Raw genomic sequence first — 25,784 nt, forward strand, 5'->3', positions numbered from 1 at the left:
CTGGCAGACCCACCCCTTCTCCTCCGCAGATCTCTAGTGTCCTGCGGGCCAGGCGCCCTGACTCCTACCTGCAGCGTTTCCTCAGCCTGCAGCAGAGCTTCCTGTGCTGCGCCTTTGTCATCGCCCTGGGGGGCGGCTGCTTCCTGCTGACTGCGCTGTACCTGGAGAGAGACGAGACCCGGGCCTGGCAGCCTGTCACAGGTACCCTATCCCTTGCACCAGGCCCGGCTCAGGGCTGGACACCCTAGGGACAGACAGCACTGGCCACCCCCTGAATCCCTGGCCAGTTTGTTTGTTCATTCATCCAGAAATGCTTAGTACACCCCTGCTATGTACCAGGGAAGGTTGCAGATGCTGGGGAGTGAAAGAATGAGGCCAAGTCCAGGCCCCTGTAGAAACTGACACTGTAGTTGGTGAAGACAGACCAGAAACAGAAAAAGTTAAAGACATAGCATGTTCAGGGTGACGAGTGCTATGGAGAGGTATAAAGCAGGAAAGGAAGGAGAAAGGGGCCGGGCGCGGTGGCTCACACCTGTAATCCCAGTACTTTGGGAGGCCAAGGCGGGCGGATTACAAGGTTAGGAGTTCAAGACCAGCCTGGGCAACATGGTGAAGCCCTGTCTCTACTAAAAATACAAAAATTAGCCAGGTGCGGTGGCACACACCTGTAGTCCCAGCTACTCAGGAGGCTGAGGCAGGAGAATCGCTTGAACCCGGGAGGCGGAGGCTATAGTGAGCTGAGATCTCGCCACTGCACTTCAGCCTGGGCAACAGCAAGACTGTCTCAAAAAAAAAAAAAAAAAAAAGGGACAGGTAGGTACAGGCTGCAAGGATCCCCACTGCACAGGCGAAACTAGAGCAAAGATCTGGAGGAAACGAGGGAGTGAGCCGTTCAGCGACCCGGGGAAAGACGTTTCCGGCAGTGGGGACAATCAATGCAAAGGCCCTGCCATGGGAATGCACCTGATATGTTTGAGGATCAGCAAGGAGGCCAGTGTGGCTGCAGCAGGAGCAAGAGGGACAGTGGTAGGGGTGAGGGATATGGGGCCAGAGCAGGCAGTCCTTGTAAAGACAGTGGCTTTCGCTCAGAGTGAGACGGGAGCTGCTGTGGGGCTTCCAGGAGAGGAGCACCGAGGTGGTCTGATTGATGTCAAAGCATCTCCCTGGCTGCTGTGTTGAGAACAGACTGTAGGAGGGTCAGTGTTGAGGCCGAGAGGCATAGCCGACTCCCCTTCCAGGGGAGAGTGGTGCTAAGACCACGCCGGTGGCATTGAAGGTGATGACAAGGGGTTGGATCTGGAATGTATTCTGCATTTGGGACAGAGAGGATTTCCTGACAGCCCGTGCCCAGGCCTGGTCCCAAAGCACCTTCTGCAACCTTCGGGCAGGCTGAGCATCTTTCCTCCTGCAGGGACCCCAGACAGCAAGGATGTGGACAGCAACGACCTGGAGAGACAAGGCCTGCTTTCGGGCGCTGGTGCCTCCACAGAGGAGCCCTAAGGTCCCTGCCTGCACTCGCCCTGCCTGCAAGCCTCCCGTTGGTCCCCACAGTAGTAGTGCCTCGGTTCCTCTTTGGCTGTCCTCGGGGACTCCGGCTGAGGCACATCTGCCACTTTTGAATTCCCGGCTGGAGAGCTGGCAGGACCCTGTGGCTGGGCTGGGAATGGAGCTGTCAGCACTCTGCGTGGGAGGCCTGGGCCTGTGCCTGCACCCCGCTCAAGGCTGCCCCAGCCTGGGGTCCCCAGCCTGGCTGCTGCTGGGCCCTGAATAAAGAGAGGCCAGTACAAAGCCCATGGATTTTGGGCCTGTAGACGGCCGTGTTATTTATAGCCTCTCGTGACTCTGCTGGAGGGTAAGTGGGTGAGGACGGGATGGGCAGTCCAGACCAAGGATGCAGGGCTGTCCTAAAGTGGGAAAGCTGAGGGGCTGGCTCGGCGTGGGTCTCTAGGGGTCCGCAGCCTGGACCTCCCACTCTGACCCAGCTTCTCCATTCTGCAAAGTCACAGGCACAGGACACCCTCTACATGATTCCACTCTTTGTTTTGTTTTTTGTTTTTGTTTTGTTTTGTTTTGTTTTTGAGATGGAGTTTCGCTCTTGTCCAGGCTGGAGTGCAGTGGCGCAATCTCGGCTCATTGCAACCTCCGCCTCCCAGGTTCAAGAGATTCTCCTGCCTCAGCCTCCTAAGTAGCTGGGATTACAGGCAAGTGCCACCACGCCCAACTAATTTTTGTATTTTTAGTAGAAACAGGGTTTCACCATGTTGGCCAGGCCGGTCTTGACCTCCTGACCTTAGGTGATTCGCCAGCCTCGGCCTTCCAAAGTGCTGAGATTATAGGCATGAGCCACCGTACCCAGCCAACTCCACCCTTTGAACAAAACGTGGGGGCTGAATCTTGCTCTTGGAGATGAGTTTCCACTTGGGCGCTGGTGTGGGGATGTGGCTCCAAGTTCCAGGGAACCATACAGAGGAGCACCCACGCCTATACAGACACGGGCGCAGCTGCCCCAGAACCCTGCTGAGGACTTGAGTGGCCGTGCAGGGATCCTCCTGGCCTGCCCAGTTCTGTACCCCCGGTCTTCCCTGGGTCCACGCTCTGACCCCAGCACAGCGTATGGGGAGGGCTGGTTCTGCGGGGCCCACGCTTGCCACTGGGTTCAGAGCAGCTGGGCTCAGCGGGCCCTGTGGGAGATCGACAGCTTCCAGGCGGGCAGCAGTGGGGAGGCTTGTTCTCATGTTCTTTCCGCCTCCCCTGGTGCCCAGCCAGGCGATCACTTGCTCACTCACTGATGGCCACCTTCGCCGTGCCAGGCTGTGCCTGTCTCCCAGCAACTGCAGGCAGAGCAGTGACCGAGACTCCTGCGCAGCCCCTGATGCTTGCTGCTCTGTCCCTGCCTTCTGTGGGGTGCCCCCCAGCCCTCCCTGTTGGCTGCAACAAGCCCCAGGAGCAGGGCCGCACCACAGCCAGCCCTCCCTGCAGGCTAGCCAGGCTCTTGACTGTGACTCAATGCTTGGAGCTCATGCAACAGGCAGCCCTTCAAGTTACAAGGTAAAAGATCTGTGAGGATATTTTGTTTTTCCTGAGAAGGAGGCAGCAACTGGGCAGGAGCCAGGATGCCACGGTCCCTCTCAGCATTCACTGGCTGTGTGACCTAGGTGGCTCCCTGACTCCCTGAGAGCCACTGACTCCCTGGCTGTGTTTGAGAGGTGTGTTGACATGGCTTTCTAGCCTGGGCCTCATGTGATTAGCACAGGCTGGGTCTAGACCCACAAAACAAAACAAAACAAAACAAAAACAAAAACAAAAAACAAAACAAAGAGTGGAATCACGTAGAGGGTGTCCTGTGCCTGTGACTTTGCAGAATGGAGAAGCTGGGTCAGAGTGGGAGGCCCAGGCTGCGGACCCCTAGAGACCCATGCCGAGCCAGCCCCTCAGCTTTCCCACTTTAGGACAGCCCTGCATCCTTGGCCTGGACTGCATCCTTGGCTCTAGGGTCTGAACCTTCCTCCCAACAGCCCCAGGGAGGACCCCTGCAAGGCGAGGCTCCTGGAAAATGAGTGAGGGCCGCCCAAGGGTCAGAACACTCAGCTGGGCACCGTGGCTCATGCCTGTAATCCCAACACTTTGGGAGGCAGAGGCTGATGTATTGCTTGAGGTCAGGAGTTCAAGACCAGCCTGGGCAACATGGTGAAACCCCGTCTCTACCAAAAATACAAAAACGTACCTGGGCGTGGTGGCACGCATCTGTGGTCCCAGCTCTGGGAGGCTGAGGTGGGAGGATCCCTTGATCCTGGGGATGCGAGGTGGAGTTCGTCGTGAAGGGAGATGGCACCACTGCACTCCAACCTGAGTGACACAGTAAGACTTTATCTTAAAAAAAAAAAAAAAGAACACCAGCCGCCACCTCCCCACCCAGAGTCCAGTAGAGGAAGAGCAAGAACCTCGCTCATGCCAACTCTACAAACATGCATTAGTATCGGCGGGTGCCCATCGGGGTGTCCAGCAGTGAATCAGACTCCAGCCCTGCCCTTGGACCTCGCAGCCCGCAGCAGGACAGGCAAGTGCGGCACACCTATGGGCAGAGTAAGGGCTTCCGTGCCCCAGAAGCCTTCAAGGAAGTGGCTTTGGAGTTGGTAACAAGGTGGGGGGCAAAGGGAATTCTAGGTGCAGGGGATGGACCCACAAAGGGGGAGAGTGGGGCAGAAGATTTGCAATGAGTCATGGAGGGGTGTGGTATGGCCAGAGAGGAGGGTGCATGTGTCATTGAGCGGGGAGAGGAGGTGAGAGAGGCCGTCTGGGATGAGAGGGGCTTCAGATGCAGGTCCAGGAACTGGGGCTTTAATCCTATAATCCAGGGTAGTTTCTTATGACTCAAGTGCATTCTGATATTTGGGTTGCTGGGCAGGGCAAGGCGGTACTTCCCAAGGCTGAGCCACACGAGGTGCCCAGCTGGGAGTTTATAGGAAGCTATTGTCTAAAGTGGTTTGGGGCACAGTGGGAGCTCTGGGGCTGGTGGACACGGCGAGTGACAGAGACCAGTATCTCCTCTGCAGCCAACCCAGACTCCCACCTCCTGCCTCTTTGGGGCCAGTCCTGGTGGGTCGAGGTTACGATAACAGCCTGGGGGAACCCAGCCACTCAGGCTGGAGTGGAGTCTGGTAAACAGAACACATCTTCCTCGCCTAAAGGCCCTTGTTGGGTAATCTCAGCCACGAATACTCTGGACTTGTTTGTTGGGAATGTCAAGAGGAGGAAAAATGCTGCTCAGCAGGATGAGTCCTTAAGCCTGACCTGACTCTCTTTATGTGTTAATTGCTCTTTCCAGACATAAGCTGCATTCCAGCTGTCAGGTATTATCCAGGCATGGAGGTGTCTCTGTGTGCGTGTGCCTGTACCTGTGTGTGCATCACCATGTTGGCCTGTGGCCACATGGGGGTATGCTAGCTATTGGAACCAATACCAACAGGTATTAGTAAAGCCTTTTTTTTTTTTTTTTTTTTTGAGATGGAGTTTCGCTCTTGTTGCCCAGGTTGGAGTGCAATGGTGCAATCTCAGCTCACTGCAACCTCCGCCTCCCGGGTTCAAGCGATTCTCCTTCCTCGGCCTCCCAAGCAGTTGGGATTACAGGCATCCACCACGCCTGGCTAATTTTGTATTTTTAGTAAAGACGGGGTTTCTCCATGTTGGTCAGGCTGGTCTTGAGCTCCTGACCTCAGGGGATCTGCCTGCCTCGGCCTCCCAAAGTGCTGGGATTAAGGCATGAGCCACCGCACCCAGCCTTAATTTTTCGTATTTTTATTTGAGACAGGGTTTTGCCATGTTGGCCAGGATGGTCTCGAACTCTTGAGCTCAGGCAATCCACCCACCTCAGCCTCCCAAAGTACTACAATTACAGGTGTGAGCCAATGCGCCTGGCCTAAAAGCTCTTTTTCCACTTTGTCCTGAAGGTTGTGGGGGTTGAACCTGTGTGTCTGGATTCCCACACCCTAACCCTGGCTTGTTCCTCTGCAACATCAAATATTGGTCTGTTTCATTCCCTGAAGTGTTTGACTTTCCTTTGTGCCTGGGTGGCCTTGGGAGGTTGTTTAATCTAATGCAGCCTCTACAGACAAAGCTGGCAGCAGGCAGCTGGAGGTTCCGGGAGCCATGCTTTATCTCAGCACAGACAGGTGTGTGACCGCGTGTGCTCCTGTGTGACCATATCAGTTTGGGTTGTGGGGTTGTATGCAACAGAAACAGACTGACTACCTTTACCAGGCAAAGGATGCATTGAAAGCACATCAGGAACTCATAGAATTGATGAGAAGGTTGGAGATTCAGGAGCCAGGGTTCCTGGGCCATATTATTTTGGGGTCTGTGCCAGAACTCCAGATATTTTATCCCTATTCTTTTGCCACCCTCCTCAAGATTTAAAGCCCTGGGCAAGAGATTCCAGTTGGGTTAGCTTGGATCCTATACCCATGCCTTGGTTTATAGCTGCATTAAGACCAGTAGACCAGTGTGCTGTTAGGAAGAGGAAGGAAGTCTGAGCACCAAAACAAAACAGGAATTAAAACAAGATGACAGGCCGGGCGCGGTGGTTCATGCCTGTAATCCCAGCACTTTGGGAGGCCAAGGTAGGCAGATCACCTGAGGTCAGGAGTTCAAGACCAGCCTGGCCAACATGGAGAAACCCCGTCTCTATTGAAAATACAAAAATTAGCTGGGCTTGGTGGTGCGCACCTGTAATCCCAGCTACTCAGGAGGCTGAAGCAGGAGAATCACTTGAACCCGGGAGGCGGAGGTTGCAGTGAGCCGAAATCATGCTCCAGCCCGGGCAACAAGAGTGAAACTCCTTCTTGGAAAAAAAAAAGAAGAAGAAGAAAACAAGATGACAGAAAACAAAAACAAAGGTAGCATCCACTACAATATCTCGGGCAGGCCACTGGCTATCTCTGAGGTGCAGCCTCTCCATAGGATGGGGAAGAGGCTGGACTCGATGCCCTTCGGTGGAGTCTTTATTTCTGATAGTCTGCATCCATGATGAAAAGAGACTGAAGCTTCTGTGATGTAGAAAGTGTTAAAAATGTTCAAATGGCAGAACAGGAACTTCTGTGTTAGTGGGGACTCAGAGCCATCTGTTCTGAGCAGGAGAGAGAGGCAGAGACGAAGTGTTCTGAGCAAAGGCAGGCTCGGGCTGGGGGAGGGAACGGGGGCCCCAACCAGTTCTAAGCTTGGCAACAGCAAGAGCAGAGAGGAGGTGCCTTCTCCCCACCGTGGGTGGTGACCTGCGGGGAAGGCTAATCAAAGGGTGGAGGCAAACGGCAGGTGGAAGCTAATGGAGGGTGGAGTCAATCAGGAAGAAAATGCCTTTTCCAGAGGAACCAGGAGACGAATCTGGTTTCTGAGTCATTCAGAGCAACAGACACATGATGCAAATCAATGTACATTTCCTGAGCACCTGCTAAATGTCATTTACTCATTCAATCAACAAACATTCTTTGAGCACCTCCTCTGTACTGGCTCGTGGAGATGAATCAGAAAGGGTATGGGCCCTCGAGGCTCACGGTCTGTTGGTGAAGGGCGGGGGACAGATTCTTGCACAGACAAAAATCAGCAGTGTTGGTGTGATGGAAGGATACACAGGTTGCTCAATAGCCCAGAGGAGGAAATGGTTGTTCAGGTGGGCCGGGGAAGGCTTCCTGGAGGAAGCTGTTTCTGTGCTGGGTTCCTGAAGGACAAGTGGGAAGAGTGAATAGGCCGCACAGGCAGAGCATGCCTCAGTCAGGGTCGGGGTCAGGGGTTGCACGTGGGATGCTCTCCATGGTCCTGAATCATCGTTGTGCTAGTGGGACAAGGGCTTTTTTGTTGATAGGAGGACAGGGGCTATAGACTAGTGCCCCAATTCTTGCCCCTCCCCCAGGCTCCAGGAAGTATTATAACTGTGAGTTCAAGAAGCTCCATGTTCAGTGTGGCAGAGGGTAATTTTGAGAGATGGGCCGTAGGATCTGAGGCTGGAGATTGTCATGGGTTGTGAAAAGTTGTGAAGGCTCTTGGAGATCATTAAGGAAGGTAGTTTTTTTTTTTTTTTTGAAACAGAGTCTCACTCTGTCACCCAGACAGGAGTGCAGTGGCGCGATCTCGGCTCACTGCAAGCTCCGCCTCCTGGGTTCACGCCATTCTCCTGCCTCAGCCTCCTGAGTAGATGGGACAACAGGCGCCCGCCACCACACCCAGCTAATTTTGTTTTTTTATTTTTAGTAGAGACAGGGTTTCACCGTGTTAGCCAGGATGGCCTCGATCTCCTGACCTCGTGATCTGCCCACCTCGGCCTCCCAAAGTGCTGGGATTACAGGCATGAGTCACCGCATCCGGCCAGGAACGTAGACATTTTTAACCCTATAGCCAGTGAAGAGCCTTAGAAAGGTTTTGCTCAAGGTAGTGATGAGGTCCTTTGTGGGATTCAGAAAGTGACTGATAAGCAATATGGAGAAACGACTGGAGGGCCGGCCGAGCACAGTGGCTCACGCCTGTAATCCCAGCACTTTGGGATGCCAAGGTGGGTGGATCACTTGAGGCCAGTAGTTCGAGACCAGCCTGGCCAACATGATGAAACCCCGTCTCTACTAAAAATAAAAAAAATTAGACAGGCATGGTGGTGCACACCTGTATTCCCAGCTACTCAGGAGGCTGAGGCAGGAGAATTGCTTGAACCCAGGAGGCAGAGGTTGCAGTGAGCTGAGATTGTGCCATTGCACTCCAGCCTGGGTGACAGAGCAGGACTCCGTCTCAAAAAACAAACAAAACAAACAAAACTGGAGGGGGATGTGGGAACAGGTAATGTTGAGCTTTACAAGGGTCCAGGTAAGACACAGAGAGGCCTGAGCTAAGCCAGTGGGCAGTGTGGACGTGGGGAGATGTTCAAGAGAGGAAATTGAAAGCCCTTAGATGTGGGTGTTGAGGAGAAGGAGCCCCACATGGCTCCCAGGCTTTCTGCTTGGCGACAGTGTGGATGATGGTGTTTTTGACAAAAGATAAATGATACCAGAGTGGGAGCAGGTTGGGGGAAGGATGACAAGTTCAGTTTCAAATGTGCTGAGCCTAAGGTGCATGTGGGATATCTGGTGGGGAGCACGTGTAGGAGGCTGCATATGGATCTCGAGTTTGGAGATGAGGCCCTGTCTAGAGATGGAGGTTGGGGTGTCATAGTCACATGGATGATCATTGAAAGTTGAGGCCACAGCTGCACATGGTGCTCACCCCTCTAACCCCAGCATTTTGGTAGGCTGAGGTGGGAGGATCACTTGAGCCCTAGAGTTTGAGACCAGCCTGGTCAACATAGTGAGACCTTTTTCCTAAAAAAAAAAAAAAAAAAAAAAAAATTGCTGGGTGTGGTGGTGCACGCTTATAGTCCCAGCCTTTTGGGAAGCTGAGGTGTGGATCCTCAGGAGAGGAAGACTCTTCTTTTTTTATATATATTTTTATTTTTTATTATTATTTTTTTCTCCCTGAGATGGAGTCTTGCTCTGTCACCCAGGCTGGAATATGAAAGTCTCCGTTTCTCTGTCTTTGCTCCTCTCTGTCTTGGCTCTCTTTTTTTTGTTTTTTGGTTTTTTGTTGTTGTTGTTGTTTTGAGACAGAGTCTCACTCTGTCACCCACGCTGGAGTGCAGTGGTGTGATCTCGGCTCACTACAACCTCCGCCTCCTGGGTTCAAGCAATTCTCCTCCCAAGTAGCTGGGATGACAGGCGCATGCCACCACACCCGGCTAATTTTTGTGTTTTCACTAGAGATGGGGTTTCTCCATGTTGGCTAGGCTGATCTTGAATTCCTGACCTCAAGTGATCTGCTCGCCTTGGCCTCCCAAAGTGCTGGGATTACAGGCATGAGCCACCGCGCCCAGCATCAGGAAGCCCCTTCTTAAGGAGGATCCCTTGAGCCCAAGAGTTCAAAGTTATGATGAGCTATGATTGCACCACTGCGTTCCAGCCTGGGTGACAGAGAGAGACCCTGCCTCTTAAAAATTTTTTCAAAAAAAGTAAATTTCAGGCCTAGGTGAGAGGCTGCCAAGGGGGAAGGGAAACAACCGAGGCCTGAGCCCTGGAGACACTCCCATGTGGGAGGATGGGCAGAGGGCAGATGGGCTGAGCTCCCAATTACCAGCCAGGGAGGAGCAAGTGCATTCTAGGCCAGTGTTTCTCAGAGTGTGTCCTGCAGAGCTCTCGTCTTGCAAGACATTCTGTGGTCACACACACCTGGGAATGTGGCATCCTATATCTCCCTCTGGGAGACTCAGAGCATGTATTCTCATAGTAAAGGCTCTCAAAAGTCCCTAAGGAAACCTACTTTTCTGTGTTTATCCCACTACTTCCCAAGTATGCCTGCTCTTTGAATAATGGCCATTAATGTTCTGTGCCCCATTTTTTTTCTTTTTTGTGTGTGTTCTTTTCTTTCCCACCCCCCACTTTTTTTTGTTTTTTGTTTTTGTTTTTGTTTTTGAGATGGAGTCTCACTCTGTCACCGAGGCTGGAGTGCAGTGGCGTGATCTTGGCTCACTGCAACCTCCGCCTCCCAAGTTCAAGCAATTCTCCTGCCTCAGCCTCCTAAGTAGCTGGGACTACAGGCGCGCCCCACCACGCCTGGCTAATTTTTGTATTTTTAGTAGAGACGGGGTTTCACCATGTTGGCCAGGCTGGTCTCGAACTCCTGACCTCAGGTGATCCACCCACCTCGGCCTCCCAAAGTGCTGGCATTACAGGTATGAGCCACCACGCCCGGCCCCCATTTGTTTTGAAGCTGTGATCTAGACCTAATGAATGAATATCAGAAGGTCCTTTAGCCACGGAGTTCAGCCTCCTGTTATACTGATGAGGAAACAGAATCCCGCCCAGGCTGAGGGCAGCGTGCAGTGGAGGAAGTGCTGGATTAGAGGGCAAACACACCTGGGTTTAGTCCGTGCGCTGTCATTTACCAGGTGTTCGACCTTGGGCAAATTACTTCTTTTCCCTGGGCCTCAGTTTCTTCATTGGCCAGATGGGGGAAAGAACCCTACCAGTCCTCTGTCTGACAGCCCCAGGTTACTGCCAGAGCTTCTCAGAAGGCTGTAGGGATTTGTCCTGGGCTGCACAACCAGAAAGGGCTTCTTGTCCTCCCTGTCCCTCTGCCCTTGGTGGCCCCTTATCCCACACAAGGACTTATTCTAGAGACTGCCTTTGAGTTGAAACCCCAGTGAAACACAGTGGGAAGGGCTGGCTTGCTTGGTGGCAGCTCAGAGGTCCCCCAGGTTTGAAAGGCTCATGCCACCCTCTTCCCCTGCTCTGGGACCTTCCCAGTGGTGAAAAGGGAAAGCAGCAGAAAGAGAATGCTCCCCTTTCTGTCAAGGCCGAAAGTGTCCACCTGGACAGGACTGTGGCCTAAGGGATGAGGAGTTTTGAGGCACGGGAAGGGGACCCTGGGGTTGGGTCTAGAGTTGTGGCTGTGCCTCCTTCACCACTAGACACAGTTCCACAGCTGGGCAGCCTCCCACAGCTGGACTCTGTCCACCTGCTGGCACCATCACACACTTATAAGATCATTGCTGGGGCCGGGTTCTAACCCCATGGAGCTCCTAGCTCTCTGTCCTTGTTTGTTAATCACCCGTCATGCCAGGCCACCATGGGGAACTCCCCCCATCCACCTTTGCAGGCCTGAGCTCAGCGAGCTGGAAAGAGGCAGCAGGCAACTTTCAGAATGAAATCTGTTTTCCTAACCCTCCCGTCACAGTCATTCATACCCAGCACACTGAAGCATATTTTTAGTCACTTTGCAGAATTTAAAATACACCTCGAAGGCGCCAAGAAACACCAGCTTGGGGATTAACTCTGCTCACAAGAGACAGTGGAGGGGGGCGGGGGGGGGGTGCCTCGTGCTGTGTCACCCGTTGGCTATGCCGTGACTCACTGTGCCCGACAGCTTCATCAGATGCACCTGCCTGTGGACGTGGGGTCCGGAAAAGCCTGTAGCGGGGAGTGAGCTCCAGCCCTCGGGGATGATGCGAGAGCCTGGGGCAGCTCCAGCCCTGCCACAGTTTCACTGCCTGTTCGTAATGGGTCACGTCCGTGCCCTGGGACTTGTCTGTGAAACACAGGGAATGATTAACTGGTTTGCGAGGGTCCGTCCGGTTCTAACATTCTGTCCTCTGCACTTTATACAGGATTTTAATTTCGATTTTAATTCCCCAAACAGGTGAATGGGGGAGGGAAGGGGGAGATCGCCACAGAGCCCCAGCACCTCTAAGGAGGGGTGAAACCGTGATGGGATGTCAGGAACACAGAAGCACCCCAACCACTCTCCATAGGAGGCAGACCCCCGCCCCGTCCCACCAAGGGGAGGTGACCACCCGTGGATTTCCAGACTGAATCCCATCCTGCCATCTGCCCCCAGATACAGAAACGGAGGCCCAGAGAGTGGGTGTCACGTTCAGGATCATGCCACACACCAGGGCAGAGCTGAGCTAGGACCCAGCCTCCTGTCTGCCACTGGGGGCTTTGTACCCTCTCTAGCACGTACCTGGAAGTCTGAAGCTTGGAGATGTGGTCCCTCAGGAGAGAAAGCCCCTTCTGAATATCCTGTTTCTGTTGGGCCCCAATCACAGCCCTGGCTCTCCCCGCCAGGGGCTGCGGGCCACTCTGTGGGGCAAGGGTAGGGTCCGGGTGCCCACACAGGAATGGGCTCGGGGTAGGTTGGGGGCTGGATCTGGGTTGCCCTGGGGAGGTGGGCGACACAGCCCACCATGACTGGTGGAGGTCTAGGTTCTGGGCCCTCCCTGAACTGGTTAAATCCGGGCGTGTGAGTATCGGAGGAGCCACCGGCTCTCCAACTGGCGCCCCTGACTTTAGCCATCTGAGACTCCTCTCTCCAGTTCTCCCAAATACGCTAGGCTCAAGCCCTCAGCCCGGCTCCCAGAGCCTCCGCCGGGAGTCCACGCCCGAGGCAGGGGTTGGGTGAAGGGTACTGAGTAGGTGCCGGGAGCCCGGTCACCAGCACCCTGCTCCCAGCTCCGTAGCCAGAGCAAACCCTCTCCCGCTCCCCGCGGGCGTTCGCGGCCGGGCGGCCCCGGCGTGACTGCGCCCCCATTGGCAGGAGGGGCTCTGCCGCCCGGGCCCCCAGTCCCCGGGCCCCCCACCCCCAGGGCAGCACGTGCGGGGCGGGGCTGTGGCCCGAGCCCGGAGCTGATTGGGCGCGGGCCTGGTGGGCGGGGCCGGGCCGCAGCTGTCAGAGCCGCGGCGGCGAACGAGGCGCAGCGAGCTGAGCGGTGGCAGCGCCGCAACCGGGGCCGGAGCGCAGGAGCCGACGGGGCCCGACCAGGATGGTGCAGTGGCGGCTCCGCGGCGCACGCACGCGCTGAGCGGGCCCAAGCTGGGCCCCGCGCCCCCCGCGCCCCCCGCCGCCCCGATCCGGGCCGGCATGATGTGCCTGGAATGCGCCTCGGCGGCGGCGGGCGGCGCGGAGGAGGAGGAGGCGGACGCGGAGCGGCGGCGCCGGCGCCGGGGGGCGCAGCGAGGGGCTGGCGGTAGCGGTTGCTGCGGGGCGCGGGGCGCGGGCGGCCCTGGAGTCTCGGCCGCGGACGATGAGGTGCAGACGCTGTCGGGCAGCGTAAGGCGGGCCCCGACCGGACCCCCCGGCACCCCCGGCTGCGCAGCTACTGCAAAGGGCCCCGGCGCTCAGCAGCCCAAACCGGCCAGCTTGGGCCGCGGGCGGGGGGCAGCCGCCGCCATCCTCAGCTTGGGCAACGTGCTCAACTACCTGGACAGGTACACCGTAGCAGGTGAGCGAGTGCCCCACCCAGCCCGAGGACCAAGACCCCACCCCATCCCACCACCCGCCTCGAGGGAGGTACCCCAGAGAGCTTTTGGTCCCAGGCCTGCTATTTCCAGGCCCTACGTGAGGTCCCTACGGACCCTCTGCTCAGGCACAACTGGGCAAGGGATGCCTCCGTGCACCACGGGTACAATCCAGCTCCCCGCTCATACACACCCGGGGCCAAGGGTTAGAGGAGTCCCCACCCCTGGAGCAGCCCGCGCGTCCTCGCCAGCCCTTGACGGCCCATCCGTTGTCCTCTTCTCCAAGAGTCTCCTCTGCGTCTTTCTGTCTCCTTGTCTCTGCGCCCCCTCCGACCCCAGCTGCAGGTTCCCGGGCCTCCTTCCCTTCCCCCAGCCCAGGCCGTCTGTCCGTCCATGGCCCGTCAGTTCCTTCCTTTCTCCGCCGCCTCCACCCCCCTGCGTGCGTGCGGCGAGTACGCGCGCCCCTTGCGGGTGTGCGCTAGGGAGACCGGGTGTGTGTGCGCGTGGCGGCGCGGTTGTGTGTGAGCGCGTGGCTGACAAAGGCTCCGGGCTGCGGGGAGCGGAGGGAGGGGCGGGGCGGGTCCGCGGCGCCTGGGGACCCAGGCTGCGGTTTGCAGCTGGCCCTGTACAGAGGCCTGGAGACGCCTCCCCCTGCTCTATGGTGCTTGGGGTGTAGGGTAGGGCGCAGGCCTCTGGAGCTAGAGACGTGGAGCCTCATCCTCAGGGAGCATCTCTGGGAATCAGCCTTGGGGACGGGATTGGGATCGATAGAACAACTGGGTTCTAGCCCCAGCTTTGCTCTTAATGTGCTTGGTGTGTGACCTTGGGCCAGTCTCAGCGTGTGTTTAGGTCTGTTTGCCCGTTTGTGAGTTGATTGATCATTGGGCCTTTGGGGGACGCACGTGGTTCTGGAATTGCCTTCTGCTGGCTCCCTTCCCCAGCAATTAGGGGTGGGTCTAGGGGTAAGAATTTGCCCTAGACTGAGCTGCTACTGGTTGGGAATGGTGGAGCTTTGAGAGGGAAGGACTTTGGCCAGACTGGCATAGGAAGGGGCTCCCTGCAGGAGGAGAGCAGTACTGTGTGCCTGGCATGCTGGCCCAGAACCTGCGTAACTATAGCTTAGCAAAATCTGGAGCTATCAAACACACACACAACAGAGAGAGAGAGGAGATAGGAGAGAGGGAAGGATTTATTTTTGGACAGACTCTAAAGAGAACTTTGCGGCAATTGAGGGAAGAGAGCCCGGGCATAAACCACATGCCACCTGGTGCCCTTCTCCGGGCCTCAGTCTCCCCGTCTGTTGAATGGAGTTTTGTGTCGAAGGGAAGAATACTGATGGGAGGGCAGAGGCTTCCCCCTCCCCCCATTCCTGCTTTCAACCCCCCTTGGCTCTCTGTCCTTCCACTGGAGGAAATTGGAAGTGGGTACCAGTGGCATCAGTTTCTGGGTCGAGCTATCCCAAAGAGAAACTTACTTTGGTCTAGAGAGCAGGAATATTGAGCACCTCCCAAAAACGCCAGCCGCTGTCACGCATGCACCATGCTGCCGGGGACCTGGGAGCATAAGCGCCATCCTTTGGGGGAGAAATCAGAGAATACCTGGGACCTGTAGTCAGTTCACAAAAGTCTTCTGTACACAGATAGGGGGACCAATGTCCCTGTACAGCCCCCGTTCAAGATGGCCAGGAAAGTGACTGGCAAAGCTGGTGTTAGATCTAACAGTAAGGCTCTGCCTGGGAGGAGGTCTTCCCACCCTTTCTCAGCTGAAGAATGAATGGTACTACTTCTGGCACTGTAGCGCTCTCCAACTTGTTTTTTTTCCGGCCCCAGACCACCCCCTTTGACGTTCTTAGGGGAACTGCCTCTGCCAGGGGCAGAGCCAGAGAGGGTGGGATCAGGGAGGGCTGGCACTTATCTGCTCCCACTTCTACCCAGGTCTCTGAGTCAGATTGTCAGAATGGGGGAATGATATAGGAAATTTGTGGTGAATTGGTAAAGGGAGGTGGGGAGTGGTGGCTAAGAGGGGCGTGGGGCAGTTAGGGAGGAAGGCCCGGAAAGTCCTGTGCAAACACTTGCCTGGGCTGGGCCTCCCTCCCTCTCCTGGCCTGGAGTGGGAGCTCACGCACCACCCCACCCCCAACACACAACAGACACAGGTTTCCTCTCCGGATAAGCCTGGTTGCCCCTCTCTCTATGGTAGATTTCCCCATCTCCACTTCCCCAAGTTCAGTTTTTAGGAATATTTATTATCTCTATGGTAACTACTATGGCTTGATGTGCTAGGGCCAGGGGAGTGCTCATCCCAGGCCTGAGTGCACCTGTTGCTGGCTGGCCCAGCTGGGCAGAGATGGGGATGCAGAGACTCAATTGCTCAGTCTTTGATGCTTGCACCTACCTGGCCCCAGCTCCCCACCAAAGATGGAAGGGAGGTCCCACTCTCCTTCTTTAACTCTGTCCTTTAAATCTGTTTTTTCATAGTGTAGACCAGCTTTGTCCAAAAGAAATATAATGTAAGCCACATATTCCTGTCAAATTTTCTGGTAGCCGGATTAAAATAGTACAAGAAATAGGTGCAATTAATTCATAATATATTTTATTTAACTCAATATATCCAACATATTTCAACATGTAATCAATATAAAAGTTATTAGGGCCAGGCGCGGTGGCTCACGGCTGTAAACCCAGCACTTTGGGAGGCCGAGGCGGGTGGATCACCTGAGGTCGGAAGTTTGAGACCAGCCTGGTCAACATGGTGAAACCCCCATCTCTACTAAAGTAAATACAAAAATTAGCTAGCATGGTGGTGCACACCTGTAGTCCCAGCTACTCGGGAGGCTGAGGCAGGATAATCGCTTGAACCCAGGAGGTGGAGGTTGCATTGAGCCAAGATCGCGCCACTGTACTCCAGCCTGGGTGACAGAGTGAGATTCTGTCTCAAAAAAAAAAAATTATACACACACCCACATATGTATGTTAATGGGATATTTTGCCTCCCTTTTCATACTAAGTCTTTGAAACCCAGTATGTGTATTTTCCATTCACAGCACATGTCAATATCACGGTGGCCAGGGGCCACTAGAGTGGACAGTGCAGGTCTAGAGTCTTTGCTGCCAGAGTTCGAGGCAAGGCTCTTCAGCTTCCCAGCCGTGTGACCTTGAAGACATCACCTGAGCCTTCTGTGTGATCATTCCCCTCCCGCCTGCTTCCCGGGTTGCGTGGGATAAATGAGACTGTATCTCGAGCACCTGGGATGGGGCCAGATTCCTAGGAGGGCTTCACGAGTGCCAGCTGCCTTCTCCTTCATGCCTCTGCTCAAGCTGGCCACGATGCCTTTCCTGGGATTTTTTTTGTTGTTGTTCTGTTTTTTGTTCTGTTTATGACAGTCCTTTTCAGGACACCTTTGCGAACCCCTCCCTTCTCCACAGGGCTGGTCTCCATCCTGGGAACTCTAGTAGCTTCTGCCTCTGCGCAAGCATTCCCAGCGCCACCCGGTGAACCTGCTAATTACGGCCTCTCCTCCGCCCCATGAGAACCCCCTGAGGGCAGCAGGCCTCAGAGCGGGTGAGGAGGGCCAGGCTCCTGTGCTTGCTCTTCTTACCGAGCGTTGCTTCAATTGGATGAAATTGAGGTAGCCCAGAAACCTCTTCTAAATCCTTCCTTGCACCTCCTTGTGCAGATGGGAACACGGCCATCCAGAGAACAAAGACACTTACCCAAGGTCACACGCGGGGCGGAGCAGGGCCACACCAGCCAGAGCGGCATCCTCTCCAGTCCCAGGAGGAGCCCCAGGTGGAGGTAGGGGCATGACCCTTGCTTCTGGCCTGGGAACGCAGAGGCTCTGCTGGCTTAGGGAAGAGCCCTTTGGGTAGATGAATTTCAGTTTAATTGAGCCAAGGCAGTTTGAGCTCCCCTAGGGCACATGGCTCCTGCTCCCATGGTCCCTAGCAGCCACCCACTCTGCATTCTGAGCCCACTCCTCGCTGCCAGGTCAGGAGAAGGAGGGAGTCCCTCAGACGGGGGTCTCACGCCCCCTCTAACTAGCTCTGCTTCCTGGTGCCAGAGCCACCTCTGCCACCCAGGCTGCCATTCTTACCTCTGTGAAATGGAAGCAGAGCTGAGGGTGTAGGTGGCAGCATTTTGCTCCTGGAACCAGGCCCCACAAGAGGGAGGTGGCCCTGGCCTTGTTTATGGGTGGTGAATGACTATTTGGGAACTGAGATCCTTCCCCAACTTCTGTGGGGTACCTGTTCTCTTCTCGAGACCTATTTTCTTTCCCTTTGATCCAGCTTGGGGCAGCCTGGGCACTTGGAGTTGGGGCTGTTGAGGAAAGGCAGAGCCTTGCCCTGGGGGAGTCCTTTTCTGCCAAAGAAGCTGAGACTGGTATCCATGGCAACTGCTCACTAACACAAACCCAGAAGGAGCGATGAGCATAGGGACCCAGCTGGGAACACAAGCTGAGAGGGACTTGGGGGCTTCCCCGGAGCAGCTGAGCTGGGTGCAGGAGGAGGGGGTGCCAGGCTGGGGCTCACTCTCCTATTGGCTTTTTTTTTTTTTTTTTTTTTGGTCTGTCCTGTTAAGTCTATCCAGAATTGAAAGATGGGGAAACTGAGGCCCAGGGTCTTTTACAGGGTCACCTGCGTGGGTAGGGGCTAAGCCAGGCCCTGTCTTGTGGCTCTGTGGCTCTGTGGCTCTCTCTTTAGATAAGAATGGCCACCTTAAGGATAAACAGTGCCCCTGCCTTGCCCTCTTAGGTGGCCTTGTCCTGGCCACTGCCACATCTGCACTGTGGAGAAACCCCAGCTAAGGTCTGAGGGGCAGGGCATCCAGAGTGTCTGACTGGCAGGCTCAGCATCCAGGTGAGGCGCCAGGTGGCCTAGAATGTCAGCGCCCTTGTGACTAACTGCCTGCTGCCCACTTCCTTGCTCCTGCTTCCTTTTCAAGGCACCTTCCAGCAGGCTCTGCCAGCCCCTCCGCTGTGCTGTCATCCATCAGAGGAAGTGCTTTGAAACATAGTACCTTGGTCTGGGGCCCTGGACGGGTGATGGGCCTGGCCTGTGCCTCTGTTTCTCATTTTGTGGATGAGGCAGGAAGGCTGCAGGTCTGCAGGTGATAGGCTGTTCTGAGAGGGAGGCTGCCCTGTTCAGAGCTGCTCAGAGGAGGAGCTCCTTGTCCCTTCCCCAGAACCTTCTGCAATAGGAAGTGGCTTTTGTTTCTGCCTGTGGGGGCCTGAAATCTTGAAGGTAGAAGGGGGATGAGAGTGAGGGAGTCCAGGAGAACACTGGCCCGATCCCTAGGCTTCTGGGGCTGGGCTCCCTCTTGAGCTCCAAATGTCTTCTGGGCTGAGCTTCCTGTTCCTGGCTCTGCCAGCCTTCGCCAGCTTTACTGTGTGACTGGAGGCAAATTCTGACTCTCTCTGATCCCTGAATCCATGACAGATGATTTTTGTCCCTCTCTTGCTGTTGTCAGTGTCTTGCTCCCAAGGATAGTGTGGTGCACTTGGTCTCAGGAACTCCAGTCTGCTGGTCCCTGGCTCTGCCTGCACCTCCTTTCCCCAGGACAACCAGATCTGCTTCCCGGGAGCTACAGTAGCCAACCGCGCTTGTCCCTGGCGGGTCTCAGCGGTGTCCTCTTTCCAGGATGCCATCTCCAGTGCTCTGGGTTGAACCAAGTGCCTAACTCCTGGTTTTGAACTGTGCTCCGCTCTGCCTCCATCACAGCACCTATCCCCATGGAGAGTCACCATCCCCCTCTAGCCATGGTCACACCTGGGACCCCTGCATGCATAGGAGACTGCCCCAGGCTTGAGCTCTGTTGACTGAGTCACAGACTCAGTTGACTGAGACTTGGGTTGACTCATACCTGCCTGACCCAAAGCACATCCTTCTGGGCTGAAAGGGCACTGGTAGGTTTGGACAGCTCAGGTGAAGGGCCAGGCCCCTGTGCTGACATCAGGGTTTCTCCGACAGTGGCTGGTGCTGTCTCTTTGTTCTGACCAGGGCTCACAATGAGCCTCAGGGCCTGAGTCTCCAGGAAGGAAATGGGAGGATGTAGTCAGGCAGTCCCTGTCTACCCAGTCCTCAGCCCTGACAATGAGGCCGCCCAACCCCCAAGCTGGGCAGAGCGGCTTTTCTACATGGCTTTTCTACATTCAGGAGGGCACAGTGGCAGCTTTGCCCTGTCTCTTCTGCAGATAGGGCTGGCCCAGGTCACACAGTGAGGCCGTGTGAGGAAGAGCACCGGTCTACTCTGGGCCTGGTCCTTGCCTGGTGGCTGGGAGGTTGGTGAGTGGGGCCACAGGGGAGATGAGAGTAGAGCATCGGCATCGGGGCAAGAAACAAACCTGGAACGAGGCACTAGCCGGAGCTTGGAGGCTGGGGACAGGGTTCTGTCCTCCTGCCTCCTGCTTTCCTCTGCCCTCTTGGAGCCCTTGCTAGGGTCTCCCCACTCCCACTCCTAGAGCCACGAGGTCTTCGTGATTCCTTCCCTGTCAGGCATGGGGTTCCTGAATGGGCTTCCAAGAGGCAAAGAGCAGGATCAGGCTTTGTAAACTGAAAAGGGCTGTGCCTGGGGAGGGGTGGGGTTACTTGGTCACACAGCTGTTTCCAGCACCCGTGTGGGGATGCTAGGGTGTTGAGGGGTGATTGCTTGCAGCCTTTTTGTGGGGAGTTGGCGGGGTGCAGGTGGGGAACATAGGCCAGATGTGGGAGCCTGGGGACCAGCTCGGCCTGGTTCCTGCAGCCTCTGTCCCGCTCACCTTCTGCATGTCAGCTTCCATCCGAGGCGGGGAGCAGCAGTCCCTGGCCACCTTGGCTACGGAAGCAGCACGTGGGGAGAAGGCTGAGGGTTTGTGGGCTTGAGGGGAGCCATTCTGAGGTCTCTTATCTCTTCCCCACCCTCTTCTCCAGGCCCCTGCCTTATCCTGTGTCTGGCTGGCATATCATGACCCACTGGCCACACCCCCTGTGGGTCACGATAAGGCTGTAGCCACCTTATCCCTGGCCCCTGGTGGTCCTGGGAGTCCCTGGGCCAGGACAGGGCTGGGGAGGCTGAGCTGGGGAAGGAGTAGCCGTGCAAAGCCCCCAGATTGCTCAGGCAGAGCCTGGTTCCAGTAAAGCTGGCCCCAAATGATAGACTAGAACCACAGGCCAGAGGCCCGGCGGCCCGGCCCCGCCCACTCTTGGCATAGAGACACAGCAGGGAGGAGGGGGACACTCTGGGCTCCAGGGTGGTGTCTCTCTAGGGCTAGCGGGGTCTGCGGGCAGGACTCGTGGGTCGGGAGGGGTGTTTCTCTAAGGGGCCAAGGCTTTGGGCTGGGGGCCTCATCCTCATGGTCTCTGCAGAGACTGATCAGTAAGCTGCTCTGCCGTTAATGACCCAGATCTGCAGGGTGGCTTGGGGGTAGGGGACCAGCACATGTAGAACAAACCCAGTTGAGAGTCAGAAATGAACCCAGCAGGGATGTCTTGGGATTCTGGGCCACTTCTGAAATGGGCAACATGAGGCCCAGCTGCTCCTGAAGATCACAGCCTCCTGCAGGCAGACGGGGGCAGGATCTTGCCCTGGGGAAGCCTGGGGGTGAGTAGGAGTGAGTGTGCCTGAGTCCAGAGCACTGGCTCAGGGACTGCCTTGGCCCAGTCCCTAGGCTGGTGGGGTGCCGGCGGGGCCGGGCTGTGGGTTCCCAGCCTTAGCCATCCAGCGCCAGGTCAGCAGAGCCAGGCTCTCAGGCCCCTGTAATTACCAGGGTGGGAGCTGCAGCCGAGCTGGAGCAGGGGTAAGACTCCCAGCGTGAGCCAGCACTGAGGCCTCCACATGGGGACCTGGGTCCCTCTGAGAGGGACTGGTCAAGGGCATCAGGGCCCATCCTTTCAGATTCCTAGGCCCTGTCTTTCCAGGCATCTGCCCCCATTTTGGATAAAAGAAAACCAAGGTGGGAATGCCCCATTGTTCTCAGGTCATAGCTGGGGCTGTGTCCTGTCCCACTAGTTAACGACCAATGATAACATTTATGACATTTATTGAGGACCTACTATGTGCCAGACACTATTCTAAACACTGAATGTGGATTAACCTACTTAAACCTCACAACAACCATATGAAATGAAGCAGGTCTTCAAATTAAGCCATATTACAGAGGAGGAAACTGGCACAGAGAGGTTATGTTATTTCCCCAAGGTCACACAGCAGAGAAAGTGGGAAAACCAGGATTTAAACCCAGATGCTCCAGTTCCAGAGCCCATGCTCTTGAGAATTTAGCTAAGCCACCTGCTGCTCTGAGACAGGCTCAGGTAGGGTGAACATGGGCTGATACTGACTGTGCTTGGGGAAAGCAGGGGGTACGTGGGGACAAGCTTGAGTGCCAGGTGCCCTGTCTGGGCTGCCTAGGAAGGAAGAGACCTCAGGATCACTCTGTTGGCATCTTGCATTTGAGGTTGGCCTGAGCCGAGGGCTCTTGAGGTCAGTGTGGATTTCCTCTCACACCTTGGCCTTTTGAGGATTCTGTGATGTCAGCAGATTGGGCCTGGCTGGAGGAGGGAGGAGGAGGCCAGAAGTCCTGGAATCGGGGCTTGACTCCTCTCAGGGCTTCTGAAGAACCAGCAGTGACGGGGAATCACTGTGAGTGTCTGGGGCAAGCTGTTGAGTGAGTCAGGGCCAGAGTCCATCCAGTTCTGGGGGTGCCCTTGAGGTTACAGGCACCACTTCACCAAGAGCCTCAGAGGAGAGAGGCAGGTATCTTGGTAGATGCGACCTTGGATCTGGGCCCTAGAGGTGAGGCAGGTCTTAACGGCTAGAGAGGGATAGCCCAGGAAGAGGCACAGCTGTGGCCAGGGCTGGGCGGCCTACAGCCTGTGATGTGTGATTCCAGGGAACTCAGAGCAGCCCGGCCAGTGGTTTCCAATCACCTGGGCAGTGCGTTTATAGATTCTTAGGTCCCACATCTAGAAAGGGTGACTCTGCAGATTTGGGGAGGGCCCCAGGAAGCTGTATTTTAATAAGCACCTTCCCTAAAGGTGATTGGGATTCTCAGGCAGGTTTGGGGATCTTCCCAGTCTCTGCATTTACACAGGAAGAAACAGGGGTCCAGGGAGGTGAAAAGTCATGGCTAGCGGCATTTCCCTTTGCCTGGAGTCAGGGGCTGTATGTGTGTGCGGTGGGCACTGTGGTTGGGAGAAGAGCTGGCTTAGGGCCAGACCGTGGAGGCCTCAAATGCTAGAATTCTGGGCGGCAATGGGGCTGCTAAGCGTGAGTGGGCAGCCGTACCCACTGGGCCAACACTCATAGAACAGCGCCTGGCACAAAGTAGTTGGCGGATACGTGTCAATATGTGCATTGTCGCTGTTGTTATTGGTACCATTACTGAGCCAGGGGTCTGGGCCAGTGGATCTTAAAGGACTGATGGACGATTCTGAGGCCAGAGGTCACCAGTGGGCCACAGCGTTAGCTCCTTGAGTCCAGGAACTGTCTCGTGGTCTCTAGAGGCCCAGACCAGGACTTAGAACTCAGTAGGAGATTCGTAAGAGCTTGTGAGATCAGGCAGCAGGAGGGATGCTGGCCGGCCGGCAGGGGCTGGAGGCAAGGAGTCCAGGGAGGAGGCTGGACGATAAAGCAGATGGAGAATCACCGGGGCCCATTCATGAGGTGGAGGGAGCCAAAGGGATATCCTGGCTGACTCCCAGGGTCCTGCAGTGTCCTACAGGGTCCGCTCAGGGAATGGCGACCCAGTGGTGAGCTGAGGAATCAGAGTCAGGAGGCTGGGAAACAGGGATGAGAGCGTCCGGGGGTTGAGCCTCCAGGAGGTGGTTGGTTTCAGAGGAGGAAGGGAGGTGAGAATATTGACTTGGGAAGGGAAAGAACTCTCCAGAACTTCTTAGCCGAGTGTCGTGGTACACGCCTGTGGTCCCGGCTACTCGGGAGGCTGAGGCAGGAGGATGGCTGGAGCCCAAAAGGCTGAGGCTGCAGTGAGCTGTGATTGTGCCACTGCACTTTAGCCTGGGTCAGAGAGCAAGACCCTGTCTCAAAACAACAACAAATGCTGTCACCTGTGAAAGGAGGAGAGGAAAGGAACAGCTGGCAGAGGGGACAAGTCAGAGCTGTTCTCACCACCAGGGTGAGGGAGGTGTGAGCGTGTTTGTGGGCTGCTGTGCAGGAGCCGGAAGCCAGGGAGAGGCTGAGTGCACGGGCCCAAGCCAAGGACTGACCCAGCGCAGCCTCCCTGCCAGGCGAGAGAGACAGTTGGCCCAGAGTAGGGGACGTTGGCCTCAGACAAGAGGTGAGACCTCCCGGGGCTTGGGAGGTACGTAACTTGTCAATGGATGTTGTTCCAGAATGTTTTCTTGGGTGATGAGGACCCTGTGGCCAGGAGACGATTCTGGCTGTGGATTTGGGGTACTGCCTGGAGAGGCCTGCATTGTGGCTGTGTTGGCTGGGGTCTGCATCTGGGGTAGGAACCCCGCTTTGCATGCACGCCTGGCAGGGTGGGCTTGGCCTGAGCTGTGGGAGGCTGCTCCTGGGCGTGAGGCCCATCCTGTGACCCACCAAACCTCAGCCTCCAGGAAAGAGGCTAAAAATAAGGCTGTGGTGAAGAAGGGAGGGGTGCGTGGGCCCGAGCCGTGCTGGAGCCCAAAGGAAAATCTGAGGCGACCCGCCGAGCTGCTGTGACACACGCTTCCCGTGCCAGCGGCCAGCGGGATCTCGCCCTCCTGTGGCTGTGGCCGCCTCCAGGCCCGGAAGAGGGAAAGCAAGCCAGAAAGGTTCAGCCCAGGTCCGACCTTGGGCCTCGCAGCCTGCAGGAAGCCCTGCTCCCTGGGAAGGTTCTCTCTGGTCTTCTTCCTGGAGCTTGGCCTTGGACCCAAGACTGGGCGCTGGGGAGTGGTGGGACGGGAGCAGGCCATGTTATCCAAAAGCTTCCTGTGTCCTGGGAACTGCCCAGGACTTCCCAGAGACCTTAGAATGACCTCCACGCCCGTCTGGATGTGGAGGAATGTTCTCCCTTTACCAGGAGCTCTATGTGGTAGGAAGTCAGGGGAAGGCTTCCTGGAGGCAGAGGCAAATCCTGGACCTTGAAGTCATCGGATGGGGAAGTGTGCAGCTGGATGGCTGGATACTGCAGGGAGGAAGCGAGAGTGCTTTGATTTGCCGTGGACACAGGATGTCGTCATGATGGCTATTTTGATATGGCCTCCCTCCCAGAAATGGAACCTGCAGTTACTGCAGACCCGTGTCCCTCCTCTGGACTATGGATGGGGACCCTCCTGCCTCCTCCTGACTCCGCCCATCCTCTTGTCCACCCGACACCAAAATCGTGACAGTGCCTGCTCTGGGTCCTGGAGATGACCGGCCACGGCTCCTGCCTGGCTTGTGGTCTAGTGGAGGATGAAGACACATTCACCCACGTGTGAAGTCCCTGTGGGCCATGTGTGTGCTGGGCCCTGGAGGACACCAGCAAACCACGCAGAAGGCAGCGTGGCAGGAGAACGAGCTTTGGTTTTTGGCAATAGACCTGGTTTCAGATCTCACCTCCAAAACAGAATGTACTGTGTGACAAATTACTTCATGTCTCAGAGCCTCGGTTTCTTCCTATATAAAATGGGATGAGAATCATAAATACCAGCACAGATAGTGAGGACAGCGTCTGTACCATCTTCAAAGCCTCACGCAGTTCCTTGGAACTTAGCAGGAAGCAGTAACTAGCGGCTCTCAGCTCAGGAGGAGCTCATAGCTGTGCTTCTGTGTGCATTCCCTATAGAACCCACTCATCCTGGTAGGCCCAGTGCTAAAACGAGTTTGGACGGGGGAAGAGTGGGGGCAACTAACTTATTGAGGGTGGTGGGAGGGGAGCAAGCAGGGGAGATATTCCAGAACAGGAGGCATCTGAACTGGCCTTGAAGAAGTGGCAGGAGTGAGCCTGGTTGACGGAGTTATACCAGAATAGAAGAGGAAGTGTGCAGAGTCAGGGGGCCATGAGTAGCTTGGGGTGGCTAGTGGAGGGGTGGTGTCCTGAGAAGTGAGGCCGGAGGGCGGGGCTGGCAGGGCCACACCTTCACCCTGTGGTCTGGTGAAGGGCCTGCACGCAGGGGAGCCCCAGATGACAGTGACTGTGCCACAGAGGGATGGGATCAAACCCACACATCAGGAGGGGGAACAGAGTCCTGACCCAGAAAGGAATGGGTTGTGGCGCTGTGAGCCTCTGGGGCTGAGTCGGGGCACCTCAGAGGTCCCTCTTGCTGGCTCTGCCATCCACAGGCCTAGAATTGGTCCCGGCTTCTACCTTCAAGGCAAAGCCACAGCCTCTGCCTTGGTTATTAAGTCATTAACTGGGCCTCACACAGCCTCTTCATTACGGGTAATTATGGTCAACCCACTCAGGGCATTAACAAGGAGGAAGACAGCTTCTCTGGCTGTCAGGCTGCTGGGACATCTGCCCGTCTGTCCTGCATTCCGGGAAATTGCTCAGGATTCCAACCTGGGTCTCGGAAGGGACAGTGAC

General features: G+C 56.0%; 2 protein-coding genes and 1 long non-coding RNA gene across 5 annotated transcripts in view; 2 read left to right on the forward strand and 1 right to left on the reverse strand.

The window, feature by feature from the left end:
• SPNS3 (SPNS lysolipid transporter 3, sphingosine-1-phosphate (putative)) overlaps positions 1–1,853 on the forward strand; it is a 54,823-nt gene extending 52,970 nt beyond the window's left edge. The window contains exons 11-12 of the mRNA XM_019013495.4: positions 30–201; positions 1,412–1,853. Of these exons, the coding sequence (XP_018869040.2) occupies positions 30–201; positions 1,412–1,500 (261 nt within the window). The 3' untranslated portion in view covers positions 1,501–1,853. The remainder of the gene's footprint in view (positions 1–29; positions 202–1,411) is intronic.
• LOC109023892 (uncharacterized) lies at positions 73–12,751 on the reverse strand. Its single transcript, XR_002003372.4, has 4 exons — positions 12,028–12,751; positions 11,419–11,592; positions 3,725–3,846; positions 73–161 (listed from the first exon to the last, which is right to left on the reverse strand). It is a non-coding gene; the product is annotated as an uncharacterized lncRNA (long non-coding RNA).
• Positions 12,752–12,924: 173 nt separating this feature from the next.
• The window catches only part of SPNS2 (SPNS lysolipid transporter 2, sphingosine-1-phosphate), a 40,395-nt gene continuing 27,535 nt past the window's right edge, over positions 12,925–25,784 (forward strand). For all 3 annotated transcript variants that reach the window (XR_008673121.2, XR_008673120.2, XM_004058314.5), the window contains exon 1: positions 12,925–13,285. Coding sequence is in view for 1 of the 3 variants with exons in the window: in XM_004058314.5 (XP_004058362.1) it covers positions 12,925–13,285 (361 nt within the window). In the remaining 2 variants the exon portion in view is untranslated. The remainder of the gene's footprint in view (positions 13,286–25,784) is intronic.

Source organism: Gorilla gorilla, chromosome 19 (genome assembly GCF_029281585.2).
Source record: "Gorilla gorilla gorilla isolate KB3781 chromosome 19, NHGRI_mGorGor1-v2.1_pri, whole genome shotgun sequence".
In the NCBI taxonomy this organism is placed as follows: domain Eukaryota; kingdom Metazoa; phylum Chordata; class Mammalia; order Primates; family Hominidae; genus Gorilla; species Gorilla gorilla.